Here is a 20,029-nt window from a genome sequence, read left to right on the forward strand (position 1 = left end):
GTGTAAAGGGCGGTATGTGAGACTTTTCCACGTGCGTAAATTCTCAGGTAGACTGTGGATTATAAAGGGAAAAATGCATGCAGGTGTGCGTACGTAAGGTTTTATAATTCTACATCTTTTTTTGTGTACGCCTTTCTCTGCTTTTTACATTTTTTAATTTATTTATTTATAAAGGGACCATGTACAATTCTTAACATAAATGTTTCCATTTCATGCATTGTACCAGATTTAGCCAAAAGCTAATTTTCATCCGCAGTCCCCTGGCAGGTCAACAGAAACATAAAATAATACAGACAATACCAACATACAATAAAAACATACATACACACACAATACTATCAGGGCCAATAAAAAAAAAAAAACTCTGGCGTACTGGTTCTGGTGTATGTTCACTTTTGGTTGGGATTCTATGGACTCTTTTATAAATGAGGCCCCAGGATATTATAAAGAAGGGCTGAATATCAGTTCACTACCTATCCACCCAATATATTCAAAATAGAGATCGAGTAGTGTGTCCCAAATATCGTCTTGTTTTTTTTGTTTTTTTTTATATAGCACCAAAAAAAAGCGAACCTGATTAACCTGGTGCTGATTATTTAAAGATTTATATACAAATTAAAATTTAATTCTAAAATGGACTGGGAGCCAATATAAAGAGGTTAATACCAGAACAATAGATTTGTGTTTCTTACCCTCTTCAAAAACCTCGCCGCAGCATTTAGCACTGTTTGTAGTTTTGTTAGGGATGCAGAGCGAATTTAAAGGTCTGCGTAACCAAGTCGTTAGAGAACTCACAATGTCCAAATCAAATTATTACATTCAGCTCTATCAGAGGCCGAAGGGAATGGCAAGATAATTTGGAAGCATCTAAACAGCCTACTAAATCCAAAGGGTACCGCCACCGAAATAAATATGAACTTAGAATGGGTGAAAACAAGAATTGAAGAGTTGAAGAAGAATTCAATAACTTGTTCATACAATCTCTTAATAACCTTGCATCAAGCTTTCCAAGCAGGAACGATATAGGCCTAACAACAATACACCTGCTTGAAGACCAAGATAACTCGTGGAGCTCAGGGAGGTCAATCACACAGCGCTTCTGAAAGCCATACAGGACCTAAACACCACCACCTCAAAAGATATTTGTAACCTAGACACAGCTCTTCTTAAAAAATACAGTAGCATTTTGGTCCAGCCTCTCACCAATCTTATTAATATTTCCATTTAATCTGGGCAAATCCGGGCAATGGAAACATGCTTTTGTAACACCTCTTTTTAAATCTGGAGATGATAAAATGTCCTGTAATTATAGACCTATTTTCTTCCAGTTTTTCTAAAGTCCTGGAGAACATTGTCTCAGAACAACTGATGCACTATCTTGAGACAAACCATGATCTGAGTCCTCTGCCATTTGGATTCGAGCACAACCACTCTACTGAATCTGCTGTTTGTTTATTAACCGAAAACATCAAACAATCACTTGACAAGGGAAATGTAGTTGGTGTAGTATTTCTAGATCTAAAAAAGGCATTTGATACAGTACATTACAAGTAGCTAATCCAAATTAGCTAAGTTCAATGTAACTAAACAGTCGTTGTCTTGGTTTGAATCATATTTAAAAGGCCATGAACAATGTGTTATACATTGTACATTATACATTATATTAATAATGTGAGATCCACACTTCTCAAAAATTGAAACAGGGATCCCTCAGGGCACTGTCTTGGGACCTATTCTTTTCAGTCTCTACATTAATGATTTGCCAGATGCATGTGCAGATATAGGTCTACAGATGTATGCAGATGACACAGTGGTGTATGCATCTGGTAATACCTGTATTTCTGTGGCTGATAAACTAAATGCCAACTTAGGCAAAATATCATCTTGGCTGGCCTTATCTTGTTTAATTTTAAACACTAAAAAAACAAACTCCGTCTGTTTTTCCATTGAAAAACTACCTTTAACACAACTATTGAATGTACAAATTAATGGGGAGCTTATTGAAAAAGTACCTGAAGTGAAGTATCTGGGAATAATTAAAGACTAACAGTTGAATTTGAAAAGTCATATCAAGAAAATCAGTAAAACCATTAAGGCCAACTTGCGCTGTTTTATGATGATAAGAAACTGCTTGACTCTTGACTGTGCTTTTATTTTTATAAATTCTGTGATTTTCTCACACATATCGTATGGCTTAACCACATGGTCCCAAGCTCACCAGCCATCAGTAAAGTCTATAGAGTGTCTTTATAACCGAGCCTTGAAAATCCTGGACAAGAAGAGAATAGGGTACCATCATTGCCAGATTCTAAGCAAATATAAGATTTTAAGTTTTGCTACTTTTATCTCCCTGCACTTTGTTAAATTGGTCTTCAAATGCCTAAATAACGCTGCTCCTCGACCCCTTTGCAAACAATAACAAGACAGCCAAGTGTTACCAGACCCACGACCCGAGCGGCGTTAAAAGGCAATTGTATGTGTCCCTTCTGTAGAACATCATTTGCTCAAAGTGCCTTTCAGTAAAAGTGCAGAATTATGGAATTCTCTCCCAGACCACTTGAAATGTAGTCCAACATTACCCACCTTCAAAAAAAAATCTAAATTGTGGCTAATTCAGGAACAATATTGCTCTCATATTTAGTTTTTGCATAGTGCTCTCTCTCTCTCTCATATTTTGTATTTTGCTCTTATTTTGATCTAATTCATAATAATGTTAGTCTGTATTTTTATTTTTAACTTAAAGCCCTACAAGGGACGAGTATTGTAAATTAGCTTTAGCTAAAAACACTGACACATACATCAGATGACTGTTTAAGTTTATCTATGTTTTTTGTATCTGTCCCTATCTAATATATATATATATATATATATATATATATATATATATATATATATATACATATATATATATACAGAGTTACAGAAATCTGACCATGAAAGGATGTAAGTTTGAAAAACTCTTTCAAAGTCTGAATTTGGTAGAAAAGGCTTAATTTTAATTAAAAGACTCAAATGATAAAAACAAGCCTGGACCACAGTTTTTTTACTTATCCATTTTTAAGTGATCATCAATTAAAAAGCCTAAACCCTTACCGTCATTTTCGAGCAATGATTTAAAAGGGCCTTAATAGAGCCATCTACTTGTCCAAAGAAAGTGGCCTCTGTTTTGTCCTCATTTAACTTTAAAAAATGTAATGGCATCCAATTTTTTATATCTTTTAGGAACGCTAATAATAAGTTGGTAGAATGCCTTAATGGTAAGTACAATGAAAAACAATGGAAAGTGGTTCCTAAAAATGCCACCCAACAGGAGCAAATACAGACAAAAGAGAGTAGGACCGAGGACAGAACCTTGGGGAATACATGCACAGTTGGTTTGATGAATAGTAACTGAACCCAATCATAAGTCAAAAGTGAAGAAATGTGTTGAATTAAAAAAGTTAAACAAAATAATGACAAAACACAAACAAACGATGAACCAGACAGGCGGCCTGCCATACACCATCTTGCATAAAGATCCATCCCTCCAAATCATAGTTTATTGAAAGTTGAATGTCAAAGGTTCCTGGACAGCATAATTGCTGTTAAATGTATGAAGTATGCATCAGCACATAACATACTTTCATTCTTAGAAATATGTGAACTGGAATGGAGCCAAGATCTTGATGTAATGGTCTGTGTCGTCCACTAGAGGCAATAGAAGGTATTTTCACACCTGAAATAGTTAACCCTGGGTCATTCCAAACCTTGGGTAACACAATCCTGGGGTATATTGTTTCACTCTTCACACTGCTTATACTTACCCTGAGTTTCACTTGGTACATTCATAAACCCCTGGGTTAGTTATTGAGCAAACGCATCAAGTGACCTGTTTACATAAATGCATTGCGCTTCCTCATAATAACTTTTTTCCTGAATGCATTTTTCGAACTATAAAGGTAAAAATAAAACAGACACTCATCCTCACTTCAATTGACATGTTTTCAGACCCCAATTTACATCTTTCCCCTCAAACGCTGAAAATATTGTTTATACAACGCATGGTGTTTCAGTGTCGGTTCAAAGTGCGTAAATATATGAGGCACGTGATTGGCTGTCTGTTGATACCCTGCTGAAAAATACAGCATTAACCAGAATGAAGTCCATGTTGGTCCAGCCTAGTCATGCTGATCTCAATCAAAACTGGTCTGGTGTAGCTGGTCCATGAAGCAAACCAGCGTCCCATGCAGCTCCCAGCATGCAACACATACCTAAAGCATGATGTAACGATAAAAACAGGAGTATGTTTCAAACAGTATGCCACATGACCTCATCACTTCACATGCGATTGGCATCTAGTTATCATCTCATCATATATTCATATTGGAGTTTTGTAATCAAATTTTGTGGGTTCACGGCTGATATTAATTTCTGTTCATTCTTCGTACTCTAAATGGAAGATAAAGCTGAGCTAAAAGCAGTATGTAAAATGACTAGCATGTCCAAATACACAGTAATTATAAAAGGAGTAGGTGAAAAACACACTGATTTTTTAGATGTGCATCCAGTGGACATCACTATCCAACGAGGCCACGGGAGAGGAGCCGTCAGATTCACAAACCTCTGGGCAACATGGCTGATGTCCTGCTGTAGGTCATGTGACACTGCCAGCTATAATATGTAGTCAGTAGTAATTTAATTTTTAAATATTATACTTACTTTTGAATGTTCTCTGAATATTCTAAAACATTCCCATTATGTTTGCAAAATGATGAAATGGAATGTTCCCTTAACATTCGCAAAAAAAAAAAAACTTTTTTAAAACTTATCAAAATATTCTTAGAACATATTTTTGTTAGCAGGGGCTGCAGTGTTTTAGTGGTAATATTTTTACAATATTAGAGTGTAAGAGTATATATCTAAAAACACAGTAAGCAGTCCAGACTGAGCAGAATGACACAGTCCTTATTAAATCACTCAAGAATTAAAAGAAAATAAATTTGCACAGATGTAAAAGAAAAATGATATGCAAGAGGGTCAAAAACAAAACTTTTAATTTGAATCCTGTCACGTTCAAGACAATAAGCTACTGATATCAGGCAACGCAAATACAGTTGTGATACAGTAATTGATATTTAGGTGGATATTGCTTTCTCATGTCATGCATAACTCAAGTACTGAATGAAACTGCTTTTTCACTCTTCCACACTGTCCAAAATACACTCAGTTCTGTATCTTTGTACTAGAGGTACACGTTTGTGGTTAAACACTCATTAAACTGCATGGTTCAGTTCTAGCACTATGGTTGTGTTCTTCCAGTGTTCACGGACTGAACTTTTAAATGAACTACTGCACAAAGATTCCCATCTGTCCTACACAGTGATGTTTATTCCCCAGAGGAACACACTGTTCCAGCAGGAGACGGACGGACGGATGAGGGCATGTAGCTCTTTTGGAAGAACGCTTTGTGAGATGGGACAGATCCTTGGCAGGACAGGAGATGTTATTCCTGCTATCTCGAAGGACTGCTACTTCCAGATGGAGGACAGCAGAACTGATGCAGCACATTATGGTTCCTGTGAGAGAAGCACACTATAAGAACAGCACGCAAACACACACACACACACACACACACACACACACACACACACACACACACACACACACACACACACACACACACACACACACACACACACACACACACACACACACACACACACACACACACACACACACACACAGCATACTCTAGGCCAGCAGTTCTCAGCCAGTGGTGCTTCATGACCCACATTTTAACTGATCGTAGGTAAACAATAATAAACATTTATTGTAATCAATTTCTTACCATATGATGACCATAATAAAGAGTAATATTTTATTTTGATTTTTCTTTTATGCGTGATACCAGGCGATTGGTACATTGATTTACACGCAGTGCCGGAGGAGGCTGAAAGCATAACGATTACTAAACTGACCAATCAGAATGGATTTTCACATAATGCAACGTCACAGACTTCTGTCAAAAACGCTTCCAAAAAAGGCAGAAGGGAGGCAAACTGTTACATATTCCCTGTGTGGATTCCTGGACTTTAATGTTTATACAGTTGCGGAGCTTGGCCTATTGAGGACTACAAACAGACTACAAAACATGGCACAAGAAACAGGAAACACTTCAACATAAAAGTCCAGCAATCCACACAGGGAATATGTAACAAACTGACCAATAACCAATTACAATCAAAAGCGTTGATCTGTCATTCCTAAAACCAATTAGCTGTCATTATCACATTGAAGCAAGCCTTCCATTGGTTATGAGAGAAGCTAAACCTCAGTGTATTTGCAGGTGTAGATTATAAAAAAGACTAAAAACAAAAACTGAAGAGCGACTCTCCCGTTTGGCCAAAATGTCAATGGAATCCAAATTACCGGAGGAGCTCAAAGCGAGTGGATATTTATGACAGGGCCATTCATAAATTGGTGTGGTCAGTTATCAAGACTTTATATTATCCACGTATAGGAGTGTATTTATCACAAACACTGTGATAAAGCCAAGTCTAATATTGCTTTAATCAATTCCCAATCAATTTCCACCTCAGCCGCCTCAAAAATGTCCTGCCACTGAACATGACATAGGAATAAATAAATAAGAGAATTGACAATTTTGTTCAGAACAAATGCAATGTACCTGTATTTAATGTAGACTGTGTGTGTGTGTGTGTGTGTGTGTGTGTGTGTGTGTGTGTGTGTGTGTGTGTGTGTGTGTGTGTGTGTGTGTGTGTGTGTGTGTGTGTGTGTGTGTGTGTGTTTTTAGTTTTGTTTTTTATCATAAAAGTTTTTACCTTTTGTAGATTTGGAGGATGAAGGCATGTCATGTTGGCATCTGTATCATTTGCTGTATAATGTGCCAAAATGCATGTTTGGTCAGACGGACATCAACGATAACAAATATGAGAGGTGTTTCCTCTTCCTTTATAAGCCTTTTTTTTTTGGTTGCATTTTATTTATTCTGGGACTCATTTTGGGTCATGACCCATCAGTTGAGAACCACTGGTCTAGGCATCCTAAATCATACATTATCTGACTTCTCATTCAAGCACGCTTTACATATCCATGATTCTGATGATTATAGACCAATACCAACCGTTCAGCACATGTACACTAAATGATGGCAGAAAACTGGCAAAATGTTGTATGCAAGAAAAGTAACTAGCCAAATCGCAATGAAATGCCAGCCTCCTCAAAAATGTCCCCCGCCAGCCGCCACTGAACATGACAGGAGTGAAAAGATCTGACAGTTTCTATGGTTTTTCATGCTTACATCACTGGTACAATAGCATCTGGCCTCAAATTTGTCAGGACTTTTTCAGGAGATGATTTTTGAATGTTTACCATACAGGAGTATAGGATTTGAGCGTTACGGCAGATGGGGACGATGATCAAAAGCAGGCGTTTAGCATAGTTCCTTTTCAAGGAAACTAGAGCTGCGTCGAGACGCTGTGGGAACGCCCCTGTGTGATTGCTACTTGAAGCACATGTGAAATCAGTCCAATTGTGTGACGAGACGTCATAGGCGCTTCGTGGAAGAAACCTATGTCATATCGTATCTTCAGCCCACAGGCCTCAAACTATAGTAATATTATGAGTCTGATACAACATGGCTACGTGACGAGGCCTCGGGCTGAAGAGACGCTTGCGCGCTATCTCTCCCCCAAGTCATCATCGTCACTAAAATCCCGACGTTACATCGTTACAAGCCTCTTAAAGCTACATCGACGCTGGTGTGTAAAGCGTATTCGGTAGCAGGTCAGGCTGCAGCATGCTTGCACACTATGTCTATACTGCAAGTATATCAGGCTGACCTGCTAAGGTACCTGGATGATAGTGAGGAAGTTAGCGCTGATACAATTCGAGAACCGTGTGGGGCTACAGATTTGTCTCTTCGGAGAGGCATCTATCTGACATGCGTGATAGAACTGTCTTGCTGGACTGCTCCGCTCTCGCCTTCTGGCCTCTTTGGCAACTCTGTCACCTCGGTCGTCGAGAGGTTTCAGGAGGCAAAGAAACAGGCAGCAGAGTTCCAGCGATTTCTTCCTTGCCGATCTATGGTCTCCGAGACTGCTGGGCAGCAGCAGTCTCGGCCGTCTACAAGGTCCTCACAGCACAGAGTGCAACAGAAACAAAGCGTCGCTGATCGGGCTCCTCCACAATCAGGGGGGTCTGGGTGGCATTCGCAGCCGAGGCCGTCAGACTTCTGAGAGCAGTCGCCTTAGGGGAGAAGGGGATTCCCCTCATTATACGGTGCCCGTTTCTCTTCGGTGTCCTCAAAGAGCCGTTCTGCCAACCCCGCCACCTCATGTTTCGGAGCGCAAAGCTGCCAGTTCAGTTGTTCCCTGCCGGCTCGCCGTTATTTAGATTTTCTGGCAGCGTGGAAGCTACTGCTAAATATATCTCATTGGGTCCTGCTCCCGATACAGCGTCTCGACGCAGCTCGAGTTCCGTGTTCAGGGAACCAGGGTAACGTACGTAACCTGAGACGTTATGGTGAGATGCAGGGCACTCAAACAATGGCTGTTTTCAGCAGTCTTTGAGAATAACTACTTGAGTTATTTTTGCCATCACTTTTGTGTGTGACAAGCTGTTACTGACAACAAATTGGTCTATAATAACACACGATTCATATTGTGTTTTGTAATTTAAAAAATAAGTTAATGAAATTCCAGTTAATGAGATTAATAGGACAGAAAACAGACATGTGAAACATCTCTAAAAAAGCAGCTAAATGCCTACAATGCAGAATCTTCAAAACCTCAAGGAATCTATTAAACAAAATTAATGAAATATACAACTGCAGAACATCCATAAATATAAATTATCATAAATTGTGGTTATTTTTAAACTGTAAATCCTGTGGCAACAGTGACTGCTCAACTAGGGAGCAGATTGAGCCCCAAGCAAAGAGGTTTACGCAGTGGTTGCCAGGTCCTGTTCGGAGCGCAATGTCCCGTCCTGTTCACGCTCAATTCACTTATGAACCAGATTGACAGCCCCGTTCTACAACTTAAGCTGACCATCTTAAATTGACATGAATTCCAAGTGTGTTCGTTGACATAAGTGTGTTCACACTTCTGTGCAGTCAATCACTAATGTTAAAACTGAAATCAGATAAATCTTTCAATCACCTATCAACTGATGTAAATAACAGGACAAGAGATTTACACCTAACTAAAAAACAAAAAACAAAAAAACACACTGAACCATTCACAATGATTCAGATTTGATTTAGATAAGAACAAAAAACTATTGCAGTTTTGTAGGTTTAAATATTTGAATTGTAATTTTATGTATGAATATGTTAACATTTCCATTGGTGAAAAACTGAAGCAATTTCTATCATTTGGCAGGTCATTTCAAGTCTTCGTGTTACTCTATTACCTTGTTTGGCAGTTTGATATTATGGAAACAAACAAATATCATTCTCATGAACTGGAATTACAGTAAACCATCTATGCTAATAAAAGCACATCACATTTCAAAATATTGTCCTGACACTACAGATATCCTTTATTTGAACTAACAGCAAAGGTGTTAAGTTTTAGCAAAGATTTAAAGCTCTTCAACAACAATGTATGATTTATACCCTTAAATGAAATAGATTTGATCTAAGATCAAGCTAGCCAACATTATTAGTGTTGAAAAGTTGTATTATACATTAAAAACCTTTAAAATTAGGGTGTGTTCACGAATGTCACGTGTTGTCATCTCGAATTCACGGTAATTACAACATGGCATGAACGCAAGATAAAACAGACCAAAATATGAAACAAGTTGATGAAATGCCTTTAACTTGACTTAAACATGGATATCACGTGAGGTTTCTCTAGCGCAGTTGCGTGTGATGAGCAGCAGTCAGTCTGTCAGGTTTGGCCTAGAGCGCCTCTTACCTGCACTCAGAGAGAGGAGCAGGTACAGCGAGCGGCTTAGAGCCACACGGCGCAGGACAGCAGTACTGGTGCAAAGCATTTACATACCTACGACACAAGGAGAAACAAACACGTCAGACACCCGCCGCCATCGACTCAACACTACAAACACACTTCAGCTTCCTGATGTCCTGCATTACCCTGAGCACTGCGTAGCTATGAGGATTCAAATACACATTCATTCTGAGACAGGGGTCAGGCCACACGTTTAGACAGCGGAAAATACAATGGTTTGCTGTCAGGGGAATTAAGGTACACTTTTGCAACATTATAAATCTCTCATCTTTTTGAAACGGTTTCATGTACAGAAATATGCCTGACATCGATGAATAAATGACAGGTGGAGATGTTGATTTCTCCATGAGTGCTCAGGTCTTATGTAACTCTGCACCAGACTGCCGTCACACACACAGCGTCACTGCTTCGGTCACAGATGCACTGCTTTAGTCACTGCAGGCAATGCTTACATGGACGTAACAGGGAAAGTGCACAAATGTTCCAGTGTTTGTCACACATTATTGCTTCTTATTGCAGCACAACCCTTTTTTCCCCCGAGCAGATTTAAACATCAAAAATATTTTTCTCTTCCACAAAAAACAAAAAACATACAAAAACATTCATGACATCATCTTGGCCACCTATTTCTAGCTAGAAATATCAGTTGGCAAATAATGTTCATGTATGTTACAGCCTTACAAATAATGCGGCTAATATAACATAAAATGAAGGCTACCCGGTAGAAGAAGCGCTGGTTTGCAGGAGTGCCTGTGGACCAGCTATACCAGATCAGTTTTGATTGAGAACAGCACGACTAGGTCCACCAGCTAGACCAGCACTAGACCAGCTCTAACCAGCATAAATCAGCATAAACCAGCCTGGACCAACATGGAGTTCATGCTGGTTTCTGCTGTATTTTTCGGCAGGGTATCAACAGACAGGGGGTTCCCCAAGGTTCTGTCCTCGGTCCTACTCTCTTTTATCTGGATTTGCTCCAATTGGTAGCATTTTTAGGAAGCAATTTCCATTGTTTTGCCAATGACACTCAACTTACCATTAAGAAATTCTACCAACTCATTATTAGCGTTTCTAAAAGATATAAAAAATTTGATGGCGTTACATTACAAGTTAAATGAGGACAAAACAGTGGTCTTTTTCTTTGGTACTGGCTCTATTATGGTCCTTTTAAATTCACAGTTTTGATTGAGAACAGCATGACTAGCAGCTAGACCACCATTAAACCACCTCAAACCAGCCTGGACCCACATGTAACGCATGCTATATATATGCTGGGCTGGGCTTGTCAGCAGGGCATTGCTTGTTGTCCCAGCAGTCAAGAGGAAGCACGTCCCCACAGGGCAGAACTGTGCACGTTTAGTGGTTTCATGAAGTCTTTAAACTCACAGTGAAATATAATGGTTTGGTCACGGTGTGTGACACTGGTTTAACTGTTTAGCCATTTCAGCATCCCGTCAGTACAATGACTCCTTCAGTGATATGGCTGGATGCAAATGTATCAGAACGCAAATAAATGATTTTATTTTACAGTGAAATATTACAATAGTCATATTTCTTATGTTTTCCATTAAGTATTTTTTTATTTAATTTAATATTAGCCTTATTGTTACTATATTTAGATTGATAGTTTGACCATATTGTGAAGCCCTACAAGTGCATGTACACACAATAACAAAATACATATATTTCTGATTATAGCAAGAACTGGATGCCACTGGCTTAATTACAAATAGGATGTGATGAGGTCATTTAATGAAGCATACTACTAAAGGAAACGCTTATTAGTGCACACTTCAAATACTGCATGCTTATTGCAACAACAACATCAACAACAACAATAAATATCCAGCAGTAAACAGTCGGCACTGAGCAGTAGAAGCAGGACAGCAGTAAATCTCCTCAAACTCAGTGTAAATTCCCTTAAGACCATGAACTAGTGCTAATGTGTGCTTCAGTTTAACCTCGGTCACCTTGAGAGGGTCAAACAAACACAAACGCACTCACTGATGCACTTTTCAGATGCTTGTATTCTGTTGCGCTTTATAAAAGAGCAAGGGCATAGAAATAAACAGCAAAAGGAAAGATATAATGCTTTAAAATAATGTCTGCAATTATATTTAGGACGAATGGCCAGACTGAGTCCTGCACATGAAGGATAAATACATCAAACCGCACAGTTTATAGCAGCACATTGTGCTAGAAGCATGTGACTGTGCAATTGCGTCATAATGCACATCAACTCCATCGAAACACACACACACACACACACACACAGACACACAGGGTGGTTTGCTTGACGCTTGAAAACACCTCAGTGCTATCACTATCACTGCCATTCACTGCAACAGCAGCACATTATCCTGCTCACTTAATGACCACAACAGCTTCTCCATCATTACGTCAGTCCTTAATCACACACGCACATTTGCAAGCCCATCACAAAGCCTCAACATAACACACACGACTCGACGCGCCGTCAACACAGGTGCACTGTGGTAAAAACACATGCGGAAGTAATGATTTACTCACATCATGCTGAGTCTGTGCGCCATGGCCGCGGCTCTGCGAGTGCTCGTGTGCCGTGAGCGCGTACTCTCGCTCATTCAGGTGGAACAGCGCTGCGTTCGTGGCCCGTGACGTCACACGCGCATCAGCCCGAAGCAAGACGCGCGGTGTTACATGATGTGGGGAGCGTGCATTGACACGAAGCAGAGCACGGACAGGATTACAAATGCTGTCGAGGTGTGTGTGTGTGTGTGTGTGTGTGTGTGTGTGTGTGTGTGTGTGTGTGTGTGTGGATACGGATGCACACATGTGAGATTTCTTCGTGTGTAAGACATGCTCTGCCTCCTCCATCTGCAGGCTTTAGTACAGTCCGCATCCACGGACGCTGATTGGCTCTCTGGTCTCCATGGAAACAGGAGGTGAGAGCTCCTGAACACAGAGCCCATTACACACACACACGCAATAGAGCATCAACATCAGCAGCCGGAGGTCAAGAGGATAAGAGAGTGTGTTTCTGATCTGAGAAATGAAACAGCATTGACAACAGGGGCCTATTTTGCTTTTTTACATCTTCATCTGTCTTTAGTGTGTAATGTTGCTGTTTGAGCATGAAAAAGCTCTGCAAAGTTACAAAGTCCCTCCAGCGGGAGATATTCTCTATATCAGTGTCACTGTTTCTGAACTCCCTAAAACGCCTCATATTCCTCATTTAAATAATTCCTGCCTCAAATAAAAGGGGCGGGGCCTGGTTCCACAGGGGTAATCAAGTGCACCCTCAGTTGATACTGTAATAATATATTGGCGAAACAGATTTGGCAAACACTTCAGTGAGTATTTGTGTTTGCACTCTGGAGAACATCAAATGTATCTATTTACAACGTGTTTTTGCAGCGGTGAGCAATGTAGTCAATCACTGACATAGTTTTTGATCTGTTGAACGCAGTGGCTAATCAGAGGTGTTTAAGTTAGTCAGAGTCTCACCTTTTTTAATCCGGGGTGAGTTATGCAGGCTCAGAAACCTCTCATTAACAAACAGTGTAGACACGGTGTAAGTAACAGATTTAATTTGCATTGTTGGCAGCTTCATTGATTATAATGGAACTTTATGAGATAGCGATGAACTGACAAAGCGACAGCATTTAGTGATTGTGAAGGGAGAAGACTTGGCTCGCTTCCGAGGCTATGCCTATATATCAGGGGTGGCCAATGTCAGATCTGGAGAGCCACAGTCTTGCAGAGATTTGCTCCAACCCTAACCAAACACACCCGAACAAGCTAATCAAGGTCCTCAGGGTTACTGGAAAGATACAGGCAGCGGAGTTATCATCAGGGTTTGAGCAAAACTCTCCTGGACCGACACAGGCCACCCCTGGCCTATATAATCTAGTGAATAAAACTAAATGTTTTTATATGTTTTATATATTTATATGTATATCTACATATAAATGCTGGATTCACTCTGCACTGGACAGAAATATGACACGTTTAATAGTAACGCATTAAAGCAATGTAAAGACAGACTATTAGATTAAGTTGCTGCCTTTAAAGGGTCATGAAACCCTAAACCAAATTTTCTGAGATTTTAACAGAGGTATGTGTGTTGAACACCATGGAAGACAATTTTAGCATCTGATAGATTTAATAGTAGGGTGAAAATGGTTAAATTTTAGTTTTTTTCCACTATTTTCGTCTTCCGGGTTTAAAATCTTCATCGCAGGCTGTGACGTGACTCATCGCTCTCTCATCGCGTAGTAGAGGAGAGAGACAATCATGGGACGCAAGTGTTTGTTTTCGTGGAGCAAAAGTCAAAGTTGATTGAATATGTTTCCCCGCGATGCTGCCAGGGCTAGACTCTGGCTCCGGGCAGTGTGTTGGCCATCAACCACGGACACATCTAATCTGTACGTGTGCCGCAAACATTTTACCCGAGAGAGCTTCGAGAACTGGAGAATGGTGGACTTCGACCTTGTTGACGACCCATGCAAGTTACGTCTTGCGAGTAATGCAGTACCAAGACCCGAGGACTTGTCTATCCCTTCATAGGTATGTGTGTGTCTAAAATGTAACCCTGGTCATTTTACTTGCCTTTTGTTATATAAGCGCTCGTTATTCAAATTTTAGATATTTCAATAATACATCAATTGTATGCTTAATTCGTGTAATTAAATATGTGTCATTGGGGTTCAGGGGGCGCGAAGATCTATAGGCTATGCACGAAAAAAAATTTAAGCGGAAAATTAATTATTTTCAAATATAGGCATTTATAGTGTGTATATAAACAAATATATATTTTATAATGACATTATAATTAGACATGTATATTAATATGTTTAAAATAAATTTACGATTACTGTAGGCTAATATATGTAGCAGGGCATTCAGTTACTTTTGAAAGGAGAATAATAAAGGGTCAGTGTATTTCATTAGACTTTAACTTTGCCAGCTATAAAAAAAATCTAGCATTTCCTCAGGTTTTACCAATGATTTTTAGTGACAGTCGATATGCATGGGCCACTGCTGATGACAGTTCCCCCCTCCCCCCTGCCAGGCCACACCACACCCACTCCATCCCATCTTTTCACAGCCATCCACGCACATTTAAGTTGCATTTTTCAAAAATATTATGAGCTAGACTGAGCTGAAAGAGGGGGGTTTCATGACCCTTTAAGTACAATCAACTTGGAAGTTTAAGTCATTTCAACTGAAAATTACATTAACAAAAATATGAAACATAGCAAAATATTTTTGAAGTTCTATGCCAATTATTGGTAAAAGTGATGACTTGTAAATAATCCTAAATGTGTCACTGTACACTGGTGGAGCTGTTGCTTAGCCTACATCTGCACTTTACAAGAGCTCCCTCAGTGATTGCTGTCACTTTAAGACAATATACAGTCTTAAAGTGTATATATATATATACATGGATCCAATATACACGGATCCAATAAGATCATCAACGAGGGTGCCACTCCCTCAGCCTGGGCTGCCAGCTGGTCCGGATCGAAAAGGCAAAGTTTGACGCCGGTGAATGCATCAGTGAATGCAACACTTACCGCCTGCTCTGCCACGCCATGAAGATATTCGGGAGCGTAATCGACTCTCGTCTCCAGAGTATCATCACCATCAGTCCCAATCAGTGCGGATTTGTTAGAGGAAGCAGGACTCCTGCGATCGACGCCATCAGGCTGCTGCTGGAGACCTCGAGAAGGCGTATGACCGCGTGGCTCATCTGGCATCCAGCTCCTCTACAGCACCACCACCAGCGTCATCCGATGACCCGCCGGCCAGTCCGAACCAATCCCGATCACCGTCGGCGTGCACCAGGGATCATCTCAGCCCTGGTCACTTCTATTCACCGACGACATCTTCCAAGCTGACGAAGCCCATTGTGGGCTCAAACGACAAGTGCAAGTGTATGGAGTGTATGGAGTGCGGACCCCAGACCGACTCAGACCGACTCGACTGCGTTATGAACTAAGATGTCCGAAGGCACATAAGCACATATACACATATATATATATATATATATATATATATAGTTCGTTGGACGAACTGATTAATTGATTGTAATATTAATTTAGCCATGTCAAGTTAATCCAATTAACTGACCCAAATATTCATAATTAATCATAACAAGTTGTTATTGATTATTAATATTTCATATAGCTAGGTTCCTTACACTAGTCATCCAGTTTTTTATATCAGCTATGCATTCTGTTAATTTGGTGAATTGGTAAGTTTCGTCAAGGAGTGAAGAAATATAGAGTATCATCAGCATAACAGTGAAAACTAATGCCTTGCTTCCTAATGATATCTCCTAAGGGTAGCATGTACAGAGTGAACAGCAGCGGTCCTAGTACTGAGCCTTGTGGTACGCCATAATGAACTTGTGATCGATAAGACATCTCTTCATTTACTGCTATAAACTGATAACGGTCAGATAAGTGTGCAATTCCACTAATGGCAACATAATTTTTGAGTCTATTTAAAAGAATGTTGTGGTCAATAGTGTCAAATGCAGAACTAAGATCGAGTAACACTAACAGAGAGATACAACCACGATCCGATGATAAAAGCAAATCATTTGTGACTCTAATCAGAGCTGTCTCAGAACTATGATACGGTCTAAATCCTGGCTGGAAATCCTCGCAGATACCATTTCTTTCTAGAAAGGAACACAGTTGTGAGGATACTGCCTTTTCTAGTATCTTTGACAGAAAAGGTCGATTCGAGACCTGTAATTGACTTATTCTGTAGTTGCGTTTTTTTAGTAGTTGCGTCAAGTTGCGTTTTTTTAACAAGCGGTTTAATCATAGCCAGCTTAAAGGGTAACTAAACCCTAAACCAACTTTTTTTAGTTAATGATCTGTAAGAATGGAGCTTCATAAATGCTGGTCATCGATTCGAGTATCTTTTTTGACATTTGTGTATAAAGTGTTTTAATTCTACAATATATGGTGTAAAAACGTCTGAGTGCTGCCCTCTTCAGGTTGAACGGTGGCTACTGCAGTTGAATTTTCCTACTGGATGTTTGGGGTGGTTTGTGACGTAAGGGGTTGTTGGTGACATAGGCAAGTTCTATACAGACAGATGCGTCTCAGGTGCACGCCCCCCTGCACTGGGCTCTGCCCACTTTTCCAATATTTCAAATATTGCCAGTGGGTGGAGTCAGGCTCTGACCAGGGGTTTAGTTACCCTTTAAACGATGAAATGAATGATATTAAGAAGAGGATCTATGACCTCTGGAAGCATCTCTTTCAGTAGTTTAGTTGGTATAGGGTCTAACATACATGTCGATTTAGATGATTTAACGAGTTTAGAAAATTCTTCCTCTCCTATAGCAATGAATGAATCGAATTTTTCATCAGTGAGACTACAATGCACTGTCTGATGCGATACTGTAGTAGATGGTTGCATAGTTATAATTTTCTCCCTGATATTATCAATCTTGTAAGTAAAGATGATCATAAAGTCATTATTGTTGTGCTGCTTGGAAACATCTGGGGTTGAAGTTTTATTTTTCGCTAATTTAGTTTAAAATAAATACCTAGGGTTTTGTTTATTTTCTTCTAATAGGGTTGAAAAATAAGCAGATCTAGCAGTTTTTAAGTCCTCTCTCTATGCAATCGTTGTCTCGATCGCCTAGCAGAGTACACGCGCTCAGTCCATATCGCCTCTGGTAATGCCCTTGATTGAGCTAAGTCCGAAAGGCATGTGAACAAGCGGACCCTTCGCTAACGCAGGACACACGCTATGACGAAGAAGACAGTTCCAATATACTGTTACACATGCATTTTTTTGGATAGCGATTGGTAACCAATCAATCAGATCACCCCTACAGAAAACTTAGTTCATGCACATGACATCAAGGCTAGATTATTGTAATGCTCTACTGGGTGGTTGCCCTGCACGCTTAATAAACAAACTACAGCTTGTCGAAAACGCAGCAGCTAAAGTTCTTGACAGAACGGTGCTAATATAGTCATACTTACTGATTCTGGTAACATAATCCGCTCCAGGTTTTCCCGCTCGCTCCGCAGCATCACTCACAGTATTTTTGTCTGCGCGGCACTCTCTTGAAACTGATGACCCTTTCACACTGGCAGTTTAGTTTGGAACGGGGCACGGTTTGCATGAAATATCGCTAATGTGAACGCTGTCATGTGGACCCGGGTGCGCACTGGGGTACCGAAACCGAGACTGCCTGGAGGAGGTGGTCTGAGTTCGTTTGCTCCCGAACTGTGCTGCGGTTCGCATGCATGTGAAAGCAACACGGACTCGGGTGCGCACTTGTTCAGGAAGTTAGTTAAAACAAAACACACGTTAGGGATGAAGATTTACCTTGGACACGAGCAAGAGTGAGTCTGCAGTGTATTCGCGCATAGTAAGTGCAATCAGGGCAACAAATTAATTGGAAATCCATTGTCTCCTCAAAAGAGTCCATTTGCAAACAGCGGGAAGACACAGTAAACCTGTGCTGTTTACTCAGCTGTGCATAATAGCACCAAATTAATAAAAAACACAATATATTGACCCGCGTCGTGTTTTCTGTCATGCGCCGTGCACGTTTGCAATGACGTAAGATGCACGCAAACACACCAGAGTTCGATAGAATCAAGGTGAGTGTGAAACCAGACCAACGTTGCGGGGGGGGCGCCGGGAACAATCGCGCTCGGCCTCGGACCGCAGCAAACGAGCCCAGTGTAAAAGCATCACGAAAGCTGTCGCACTAACAGATAGGCTATGCAAGACAGTGGTTGAATCTGCAAAATTATTCTTTATTTTTTTTTTTTATTAATGTCAGTAATGTTTTGCTCTTGGTCTTCTACTAGTGCTAACAACTTGTACAACATATCTACGTTCTTAGAATTAGCTGCTTGTCTAATCAAATTATTGTACTCTCGATCAGATCTAATACCAATAACTAAATTTTCTATTGTTGGCACACTCAGTAGACAAAATGGTATGAATAACACCCCTGGTTAGAGTATTCTCCTGATATAGTCTAAAATGTATTTGAGCATGTGCTGTCTTCTCTTTTAATTGTATATTTTGTAATAACTGAATAATTTGTGCTAACAAGCTACCGCCCCCTTAGTGCCCCTTTTTTTTGGTTTAGGCCACTGCCCCTAAAAATGTCTCTGCACGGCCCTGCCTCACAGACTGGAAAAAGACTTGGCACAGTGTCTGTACTGCTGTCTTGCAAGTGTAACAATTAGCTGTTTCCGTTTAGCGGCCTCGCGTCACCAAGGTCAGATAAATCCCATCACATAGAGGCTCTTTCACCTAGATATCATCATATAGAGACTGTGTCTGTTCCCCGAATTTGGAAATCCAAAAAACGTCCAAACCGATCTAAGGTTAAAAATGTAATTGATATTCAACAAATAAAAAATAGATATAATACAGATGAGCAAACGATAAAGCTTGGGTTGCTGAATATTCGATCCCTTACTTCAAAAGCACTCATAGTTAATGATATGATTTCAGATTATAACCTAGATGTGCTGTGTATGACAGAAACCTGGCTAAAAACAGACGATTACATTACTTTAAATGAGTCCACGTCCACCCCCCATGATTCCTGTTATAAACATGAACCTCGCCTGAAAGGCAAAGGGGGAGGTGTTGCTGTAAGTTATAGTAATATTTTCAAAACCACTAAAAAATCTAGTTTAAAATATATTTCTTTTGAAGTGTTGGTGCTTAATGTAAAAATATATAATATAAACGATAAATCAAGTTTGAGAATTCTGCTGGCAACTGTCTACAGGCCACCAGGGCACCATAAAGATTTTATCAAAGAATTTACTGACTTTCTATCAGAATTAGTATTGACTGCAGATAAAGTCCTAATTGTTGGTGATTTTAATATACATGTAGATAATGGAAAAGATGCAATGGGATTGGCATTTAAAGACATTCTTAACCCTATTGGAGTTAGACAACACGTGTCAGGACCTACTCATTGTCGTAATCATACTCTAGATCTAATATTATCACATGGAATCAATGTTGATGCTGTTGAAATTCTGCAGCAGAGCGAC

The 20,029-nt window shown here is 39.9% G+C and overlaps 1 protein-coding gene across 4 annotated transcripts in view; it reads right to left on the reverse strand.

Annotated features, from left to right (window-relative positions):
- iqsec1a (IQ motif and Sec7 domain ArfGEF 1a) overlaps positions 1–20,029 on the reverse strand; it is a 137,902-nt gene that overhangs the window by 75,455 nt on the left and 42,418 nt on the right. The window contains exon 1 of one of the 4 annotated variants that reach the window (XM_077217732.1): positions 12,507–12,779. The exons of the other annotated variants lie outside the window; for them this stretch is intronic. Within the exon in view, the coding sequence (XP_077073847.1) occupies positions 12,507–12,580 (74 nt within the window). The 5' untranslated portion in view covers positions 12,581–12,779. Of the gene's footprint in view, positions 1–12,506; positions 12,780–20,029 lie in introns of those variants that run through there. 4 annotated transcript variants of the gene reach the window in all.

Source organism: Siphateles boraxobius, unplaced genomic scaffold, assembly GCF_051911475.1.
Source record: "Siphateles boraxobius isolate OS27281-9 unplaced genomic scaffold, OSU_SipBor_1 76, whole genome shotgun sequence".
Classification (NCBI taxonomy): Eukaryota; Metazoa; Chordata; class Actinopteri; order Cypriniformes; family Leuciscidae; genus Siphateles; species Siphateles boraxobius.